Here is a 10,723-nt window from a genome sequence, read left to right on the forward strand (position 1 = left end):
AGATTCCTCTTTTCATCGCTCAAGAAGACAAGCTGTTATACTGTCAAACATGCCAGGAAATGTGTACATGAACAATTGTCAGTTTACAAATAACAAATACCACAAAGGTCATGGAGCAGCTATTTACTATACATCTAGTCCTGAACAAAGTACTCAGGTACAGTCGGTAATTTAAAATTGTGATTTCACTTTTAATGGACCAGCTGAAAGTGTTGTTTACATTGATAATTCAAATAATAAAGTTAATGGTCTTATTTCTTTACTACAAAATTCTACATTCACCCAAAACAAAGGAGTACCCATTTATATTTCACACACCAGTCTAATTCTCAACGACAGTGTATCATTCAAGGATAATAAAGCCACTGCTGGTGGAGGTATTTATAGCAATAATTCTATTATCAAATTCAATGACAGGTGTAACGTGAGCTTCTACAGCAATTCAGCTAGCAATAAAAGTGGAGCCATCTATCAAACTCATTCCAAGATGTTCATCAGAATGAATACTGTAGTAATGTTTGCAAGGAACTCAGCAGTTAGATATGGTGGTGCTGTATTTACTGAGGGAAGGTCACTCATCTCATTTGAAGATCAGTCACAAGTAACGTTTGATGATAACAGAGCTAGAAGTGGAGGAGCAGTGTTTGTCAACAGGTCTGCTATCAGTATCAATGGAAGCTCAAAAGTGACATTTAGTAACAATAGCGGTAGACTTGGAGGAGCTGCAGCTGTGTGGGATAATTCTTTCATGTCTTTTGGGCAAAACTCAACAATAAAATTTACTGGTAATAGAGCATCAGTTGGTGGTCATGGGAAGTCAACAGTGGTAAAGATAGATGGAGGGGCTTTATGGTCACACAATAGTTCTATATCATTTTATGGACACTGCACAGTAACTTTTAATAACAATATTGCCACACATCATGGTGGTGCTATACATTCTGGACAGAACAGCAGTTTATCATTTTGTGGAAACTCAGTTGTTGAATTCAACCATAACAAAGTGGTAACATATTCAGGAGGAGTTGTAGACTTTAGTCATACTTCTTATGTGTTAATATATGATAATGCAATTATTTCATTCCATAACAATACTGCCAGATGGGGAGGAGCTATTGATGGGTTTAGTAGTTCAAATATTTCATTTAATGGAAATTCAAGAGTAGCATTTACAGAGAACAAGGCCACTGATAGAGGAGGAGCTGTACATCAAAATAATAATTCTAGACTGTCATTTAGTGGTAGATCAATGTTAACATTCACTGACAACATAGCTGTGCATGGAGGTGGAGCTATAGACTTATTCTCTGGAGGTAACTGCTATACAACATTTCATGGAAACTCTATCCTGTTATTCTATAACAACAGAGCCAGGAATGGAGGAGCCATACTCTCTGATAATACTAACAAAATGTCATTTACTGACAATGTAACAATAACATTCACTAACAACAGAGCAACATATGGTGGTGTTTTATTAACTAGTCACTGTGATGTATCATTCACTGGTCACTCTATGGTGACATTTACTACCAACAGAGCAACACATGGTGGCGCTATAGATGCTAATAATTGTGATGTAATATTTACTGGCCACTCTATGATGACATTTACTAACAATACTGGTTAAAGAAGAGGTGGAGCTTCTGTACTTACAACTGTCACATGATGTTTAATGGAAACTCAACTTTGATATTTAACAACAACAATGCCATGAATGGAGGAGCTATGATGTCTGCTGCTAGGAGCAGAATTTCATTTGATGAGAGCACAACGTTTATGTTTAGTGGAAATGTGGCCACTGATAGAGGAGGAGCTCTCTATGGAGGTGGAGCTATAGACTCTTACTCTGGAGGTAACTGCTACACAACAATTCATGGAAACTCTATCCTGTCATTCCATAACAACAGAGCCAAGTATGGAGGAGCCATACTCTCTGATCATACTAGCAAAATGTCATTTACTGACAATGCAACAATTACACTGACTAACAACACAGCATCAAATGGTGGTGCTTTAGGTGCTAATAATTGTGATGTATCATTTACTGGCCATTCCATGGTGACATTTACTAACAATACTGGTATGGATAGAGGTGGAGCATTGTACTGTACTAAGAACTGTCACGTGACTTTTAATGGAAATTCTATCATGTCTTTCCATAACAACAGAGCCCGATATAGAGGAGCTATACACTCTGATGCAACTAGCAATGTGTCATTTAATGATAATGTAATGATAACATTAACTAACAACACAGCAACAACAGGTGGTGCTTTAAATATTGATAACAGCAATATGTCATTTTATGGATACTCCCTGGTAAATATTAGATATAACACTGCTGTACTAACAGGGGGAGGTTTTGGTTGTACTAAAAATAGTTACTTAACATTTCATGAAAATTCAACAGTATCATTTAAAAATAACAAAGCTGTATATTCTTCAGGAGGAGCTGTAGCCTCTAGTTCTAATTCACATTTGTTATTACATGAAAACACTTCAATAACATTTGATCACAACATTGCTGAATGTGGTGGAGCTGTGTCTATTGTGCAATCAAAAATGAGCATTGTGACATATTCCTTTACAATATTTGTAAACAACACAGCGAAACGACATGGTGGAGCCATATATCTCAGTGATAACTTCACAGCAACACTCAGTGATGGCTCTGATATTATGTTTAGTTATAACACTGCCGATGGATTTGGTGGAGCTATTTATGGAGACCTTTCTGGTGCTGCTGAAAATATAATACTGCTGAATGCTAGTGACATTCATTTTTATAATAATACTGCTCTTGTAGGTGAAGATATATATGTTCATATACCGTCATCTTGTGATGATGTGTGCATAAGCAACAGCATTGTGGGTTATGAGACATCTCTAGCATATGCAAGGTTTGGAAATTATGTTAATACTCCTCGCAAAAAACTAATATTGGATGAACCAGCTACATGTGTACTTAAAAGCAGTGACAGTAATTGCAGGATATACTACATAAACAATGTAATACTTGGTTCAGAAATTATTATTAATGCCTGTGTACGGGACTATTATGATCAATGTGCTGATGCAACAAGATTTGTGGTGAGCAGTAACAGTCAAAATTACCACATTATTGGAGCATCAACTGGTGTGCTAATTTCCTGTAACAACCCAAGAGGAATACGTGTAACAGGAGATGAAGTTACAACGATGTCAAATATTTCCATGACTCTTACTTCTCATGATGGTCATCTGTCTGACTTGAAAACTATTTCAGTAGAACTGATAATAGAACTATCACCATGTCACCCTGGGTTCTATTATGATAACACAGCAAAAATGTGCATATGCTACTATGATGATGATATCATAACATGTTCTGATAGTACATCACTTATTAGGAGAGGTTATTGGTTTGGAGAAGTCAATGATAAATCAACAGTGACAGTTTGTCCAAACAATTACTGCAACTTTACTTGTTGTGAAGCCACTAATGGATTTTATGAACTCTCACCAGTGAGAATGAATCAGTGTAGTTCACACAGATCTGGTACTGCTTGTGGTAGTTGTGAAGAAAGCTATACTCTCTCATTTGATTCTGTAGAATGTGTAAGTATTGACCAGTGTACAACTGGACAGACGGTAATGGTAGTCACATTATCAATGATATACTGGATAGTCATAGTTATACTAGTGTTTATTATGACATACTATCATGTTGGGATTGGTTATTTGTATGCTATTACATACTATTATAGTGCGGTGGATATTTTACTGAGTCAAAATTTGTACCAATCAAAAGGATTGTTTACAACTGTTACCACTTTGTCCAGTCTTGTGAAAATCACTCCACAATTTTTAGGACAGCTTTGCTTAGTAAAAAACATGAGTGGAATTGACCAACAATTCATTCATTATACACATCCACTAGCTGTCTCAGTTATAATAGTAATAATCTGTCAATCAGCAAGAGTATCTCATAAATTTTCATCATTCATTAGTAGAGGAATTATCCGTACTGTTTGTTTCCTCCTGCTCTTGTCCTATACTTCTGTGGCCACAACTTCATTACTGTTGTTGAGATCACTGACATTTGATAATGTGGATAAGGTTTACACTTACCTATCACCTGACATAGAGTACTGTCACGGTCGTCATCTACCATATTTTATTGTAGCAATGTTATGTACACTGGTGATTGTAATTGGCCTACCACTTGTGCTCCTTCTAGAACCATTCCTTAACAAGAAGATCAACTTTACCAGAATGAAGCCATTACTGGATCAGTTTCAAGGATGTTACAAAGACAAGTATCGTTGCTTTGCAGCTTATTACATGATTTGTCGACTTGTTATTATTGTGATAATCATTGCATTTCCATCCAACAATGATCTCTCCCAGTTTTTGCTTATCTTTTCTAGCGGCGTTTTGGCTGTAGTAGTGATAATATTAAAACCTTATCAACACAAGATCCTGAACATCTTTGATGGGTTGATTTTACAACTAGTGGTCCTGGCTACACTGATACCACTTGCTCACAATGTTAGTCAACAATTCTCAACAGCTACTATAATCATTTTAATGATTCTACCATTGATCTTCTTCACTGCTCTGGAACTGATAGCACACAAAGAGACCATCAAGACTATTACTACAAAGATAGCTGCACATTTCAAGACTGAGCCAGTTTCTACCACAAATGATAATAATGAGGTACCAATGGGTGATATTGGAATAATCATTGATGATAATATGAGGAAGAATGCTACTATCTGTGAAATGTAAGTATGTACTATAGCTAGTTGTCAATGTCAGCTATTCATGATCACAAAAATTTATAATGTATACAATTACATCATCTACAGTGATGTGAATATAGCTGTGTTTCTCTTATTTGGTTAGCTTAAAAGTTAAGAATTGGCTCTGTCAAATTAGTATGTAATTCTCAATAATTTTATGACATTCCCGGTGATTACGTTACCAGTAGTTAAGCATTAATTATATTAACCAAACTTGACAATAATACTACCAGATTACTCTTAAGATCTAGCTTTTGCTGGTAATAATTAGATAATAAAATGTACAGTGATCATGTTGTGTTATTTACTGCAATTATTTTATCAAGTACTGTATTATAACTACATCACACATGAGGTAGTATGTGTTTATTGTTTATAATGTTACTATAATGGCTTACCTTTATGTTACAATTGTACTATAAACAATAGTAGTCAGTTTCCAGTGTGTATTATGTTGTTGTTTATACTAATAGTATTTCAAACACAAGAAATGATTTTACTCACTACCAGGATTCTTTCCTGGAGGTGATGGATCAGATAGAAGACTGATGTATACAGTGTGATCAATAACAATGACACTAATAATCATGCATACACACTTTCCATATTTAGTAGCTACTTTGAACTATGTTATCTTGTATTGTATACTACACTGAACTTGTAGAAATAGAACTATAAGATTTTGTTTTAATTACTGTATGTACTTATGCGGTAGTCTGTAAGTGAGATCATCATTTCATGGTTGACAGATCATATGTGATGTTGGGTTTTCAAAGAAAGGAGATTTCTGAAATTAAAGAAGTATAATAATATAGATAAGGAATAAAATTTAGTGTCCTGGGGATGCGCCTACTTGAGCTTTGGGATCGGATTTTAGGTTACTTTGGTTAATCCAAAACAAAACCAATATCTGTAAGGACAAAGTTGTCCTAAACTGTATAGTAGAGCTCCTAAGCCTTTAAAAAAAAGCAAGTTTTGTGCACTTTTTGATAAAAGCATGAAACTTTGTAGATAGTTTGTATATACCATTATAGGTCATTTTAAGATTAGAGCCACTTCAGATTTGATCTTTGGTGACCTTTGTATCCAATTTTGTACTTAAAATTGACAGTTTTCCTCTATTTTACTTATACATGACTCAAAATCCACAAACTTGGTGCCAAATTAATGCTTTCACTCTAAAGAGTAAGTTGATGCTTACAGAAAGTCTGCAGCTTTCTCTATTGAAAAGTTACAGTCATTTATAAAATCATAATTCACCCGCCCACACACACCATGCATGATAGTTGTATGTATACTACAGTGTTTTCACATAATTCTATTACATCCTGAGTAATTGTTGTACAGTTATATAGTAGACCCTGTCTTAGTAACCACCTGTGTACAGCAACCATCTCTCCATACCAGGGACACAGGAACAGCAAATTTGAAAAAAAACTGTATTGTGTAATAGCCTGCTTGTCTAATGCAGCCAGTTGTCCATCTACATACCAGAGCAAAATAACCCTGAGGCGATTACAGTAACTACATGTGGTGTCAGGTTACATGATTTTGTTTAAGTAACCTGGTTTACAGCTGTATTAATTTTCAGGATTTGAAAACTATAATATGCAGCAATATGCACCGATTGAATCCTGTGTAACAGTTTATATCTAATCAAAAACAGCCAAGCTGTAAAAAAGGGTGTGGCCTCCAAAAAAGCCAAGGTAAAAAAAGATGTGAAATCAAAGGTGGCAGGCAAGAAATGGCTATGATGGTAGGTTAATGGCAAAAATTTTAATAACGACAATTCAGATGAATTTGTGTTGCCTTTTCCAAGGATTCGGCACCAAATTTTCCTGAATTGTTGCTTTGCCATTAACCTATCATCACAGGCATTTCTTGGCTGCCACCTTTGATTTGACATCTTTTTTACCCTGGCTTTTTTGGAGGCCGCACCCTTTTTTACAGCTTGGCTGTTTTTGATTAGATATTACTTCTTTTTGTATACTCATACCTAAAACTGGTCTATGGCCAGCCTTAGAAAGAACATTATTATGAAGAAAATTTAAATGATTTGTTTAGTTACATGTACATTTAGGCAGTGAATGGTGTTGATTGATCATAAAGATAAGTCATACAGTTTGCAGCTGAATACTCTACAGGGAAATGTGAATGTAGCTGAAAGTCCTACAGGGAAGTAACTATTCTCTTTGACTACATGGTGAATTGTTTTTAGTTGAACTCACCACAGGGTGGCTTATATCTAGCTAAAACACTATATGAAATGTAGATGAATCCTCTCTTGTTTCTAACTGATCTCTCTATAGGGTGATTTGTTTCTTATCTAGCTGACATTTCTACAGGGTGACTTGTTTCAAGCTGAGCTCTCTACAGGGTGATAGCCAATCTTTCTACAGGGTGATTTGTTTCTAGCCGATCGCTACAGGGTGAATTATTGTGTCTAGCTGATCTTTCTACAGGGTGGCTTGTTTCTAGCTGATTCCTCTACAGAGTAACTTGTTTCTAGCTACACTCTCTACAGGGTGACTTGAAATGTAGTTGAACTCCCTTCTGGGTGACTTGATCAAGCTGATCTCTCTACAGGGCAATTTGTTTCTAGCTGATCTCTCTACAGGGATGCTTGTTTCTACTGAGCTCTCTACAGGATGACTTGAAAAATAGTTTAATTCTTTGCAGGTAACAGGGTAACTTGCCTAACTGATCTCTTTACAGGGGGGATTGTTTCTAACTGAATACTGTACAAGGTGATGTATTTCTAGCTGATCTTTCTACTGAGAGAGTTTTCTGTACCTGGACTCTCCATGGGGTCACTTGAAAAGTAGTTGGGCTCTTACAGGGTGACTTGATCATGCTGATCTCTCTACAGGGTGCTTGTTTCCAGCTGATCTCTCTATAGAGTGATTTTTTTCTAACTGATCTTTCTACAGCGTGATTTGATCTGACTTATTTCTAGCTGAACTCACAGAGAACAGCTGATGAAAAAGCAATGGAAATTTCATGTAGTTTTCATGGACACTGCCTATGAAAAGTTGACAGTTCATGGACACTGCTGATGAAAATTTGACAATTCATGGACACTGCTTTAAAAATTTGACAATTAATTGTCACTGCAAACATGAAATAATTTGCCAGTGCTATGAAATTTCCATGAAATCTCCACTTTTCATGAATTCATGTACATGAAATGACTTTCATGGCACTTGATGGGAATTATTTTACTATTCATGGATGATCCATAGGTGTTTCATGGCACTGTTCTCTGCATGGTAGTGCTACACAGTGACTTCATTCTATCTGATCTCTGTACAGGATGACTTGTTTCTAGCTAATCTTTCAACAGAGTCATTTGCTACAGGGTGATTTGTTCCTTGCTGATCTCTCTACAGGGTGAATTGTTTCTAACTGATCCTTCTACAGGGTGATTTGTTTCACGCTGATCTTTCTACAAGGTAATTGAAATGTAGCTAATCCCGCTACAGGGTGACTTGTTTCTAACTGATCTTTGTACAGGGTGATTTGTTCTAGCTGATCTTTGTTTGCATTTAGCTGATCTTTCCCACAGGGTGACTTGTTTTTAACTCTGCAAGGTGATTTCTTTTCAGCTGATCTCTCTACAAGATGCCTTGTTTCTAGCTGCTTTATCATTTATCTACAAGGTGATTTATTTCCTGCTTGTCTCTCTACAGGATGAATACGTAGCTGATCTTTCTACAGGGTGATTTGTTTCGAGCTGATCTCTCTACAAGGTAAGTTGTAGCCAGCTGAACGCTCAATAGGGTGACTTGAAATATAGTTGAACTCTCTTTAGGGTGACTGGTTTCTAGCTGAATACTCAACTGGGTAATTTGAAATGTGATTTAACACTTTGCAAGGTGAATTGTTGACTTGTTTCTAGCTGATCTCCCTACAGGGTGACCTCTTTTTTAGTTAATCTCCATACACAGTGACTTATAACACTGTTAAATTCTGTACAATACATAGACTGTACAGTCCACTTATATGGCTTCCCATGAAATTTAATTTGTTCTATAACTTACAAATGGTTTTAGCAAATGTCTTGTACTTTATTACTGGATATAAGCTAACACTAGTACACAGTTTAGTCCAAACCCAACTGCTAAATTTGCTTTAGAACATGAGTTACAGTTTTTCCCTTTATACTAGAACTAGTCCTACAGTTTATGCACAAGAGTTTTGATACTTGTATGATACACTATGCTAAACAGCACAAACCATTGTGCATTTTTATTTTTGTCTTTTAGCTTCTCAATCATCACATATTTATCTTTCTGGTTGACAGTCCCAGAAATCCTTTTTTTTACTTCTACATTATTCATCATCTGAACTGGCTATTTCAAAATGGCAAATGCTCTTCTTTGGTAAAATTACTAAAGTAGCTTGTGTGAAAATTTCATATCTATCGGATTAAAAATGACGGAGTAGTTCTAATTTAAGTGGTAGGGTGTAGAATAGCAAGATTCGTGTGCTTGTTGCTATGGGATACCTAATTTACAGGTACTAAAATGCGTCAACATGTCACAGACTAATTAAGTTACTATAATATTTCTTTTAGTGCAAAACAGACTATGTTTTGGGAAGCCTTGTACGAACTGTACAGATCACCCTTAAGAAGTAATTATTTGATTCTTAGCTGACTGTTCTATTAGGGTAACTGCTCTATTAGAGTATCTCGATCGCACATTTGCTACACCTAGTTGACTTTCGTCAGTAGTTTTTCATCTGATCCCTTGTAAACTACTGAAAGAAAAATGGAATGACCATCACGTGACAAGTATGGTGACTAATTTCTCTCGTCATGGGCAAGATGCCACTTCGCCCTACTGGTCACAATTGGATGGAATCCTTCGCAATAGATTGGCTTGGCTTTACCACTCTCTGGGCTGCGATGTGTTGCTCCCTACTGAAGCTGCGGAACAGTTTTCCAATATCGTTGGTGATCTCTTATTGGAATACGGACTTACGAGATCGTCTTCCTGCAATGGCCGTCATCGCCCTCGCCAAATCGAAACTACAATACGGAACCTTTCAATGATGAAGAACAGCCTTCGTAAGAATATAAAGTCTGACCGAAATTTCATTGATGTTGTTAGAGCTCACAATAAAGTGCTTCGGTGTTAGCTACCGTCGCCACCAAAGAACTGATGAAGTGTGCAAAAATGAACGTGACTTTCGGAAGAACCCCTGGGAGTATGCACACAAGAACCTCCAGCCGTCAGAGAACACTGAGCCTTCGTTTGGTTCAGAGGTAGCTACCAGCGTTGAAACCGGGTCGGGTCATCCGGGTCATCCAGGTCAACCGGGTCACATTTTCTCCGGGTCTGACCCGGATTGGATCACGTGAGAAAAGATATTGTTAGTTTGACGACGTAGAAACTTATTAACGCTAGTCGCACAGCTCTTTTGTGAGCCACGCCCACTTATCGCTACGTTCAGCCACGCCCATTTATTAGTGAGTGCAGTCTGTAGCACAAAAAACCATGTCCGTTGCTGTCTACAAGCTTACGTTGAGCCACGCCCACTAATCGATTATTGTACGAGTTAGCGTTGAAACCGGTTTAGTCCGGGTAAACCCGGCCGGACCCGGATATAAAATTATCCGGTCGGATTTTGCGCTTGATCACGTGTGCGTTAATTTAACGTTCCTAATATAACGTTCCGCCTCGTGCTTTACATCGATATGGAAAGTGACGATTTAATTGTGCTTGATGGTGACAATGAAGACTTATCTCCTCAAGTTGTTTCTAGACGGGTGATTGATGGTGACTACATTCTGAAGAAGAAGAACTCGAAAGGAAGCAGAGCATGGGAGCAGTTTAGAGCAGTGCTAAATCCTTCAAATAATGACGAGGTGTTTGGAGTCGCGTGTTGCTGTGTGTGTAAGGTGTGTATCCTTTATAAAACAAAGGTGA

At 37.0% G+C, this 10,723-nt stretch overlaps 1 protein-coding gene across 1 annotated transcript; it reads left to right on the top strand.

Annotated features, from left to right (window-relative positions):
* Positions 1-1,665: 1,665 nt before the first annotated feature.
* On the top strand, positions 1,666-5,569 carry LOC136247558 (uncharacterized). Its single transcript, XM_066039311.1, has 2 exons — positions 1,666-4,772; positions 5,264-5,569. Exons 1-2 carry the CDS (start codon positions 1,666-1,668, stop codon positions 5,337-5,339), a joined length of 3,183 nt encoding a protein of 1,060 aa, XP_065895383.1. The 3' UTR covers positions 5,340-5,569.
* The last annotated feature ends 5,154 nt before the right edge of the window (positions 5,570-10,723 follow it).

This window comes from Dysidea avara, chromosome 2 (genome assembly GCF_963678975.1).
Source record: "Dysidea avara chromosome 2, odDysAvar1.4, whole genome shotgun sequence".
Taxonomy (NCBI): domain Eukaryota; kingdom Metazoa; phylum Porifera; class Demospongiae; order Dictyoceratida; family Dysideidae; genus Dysidea; species Dysidea avara.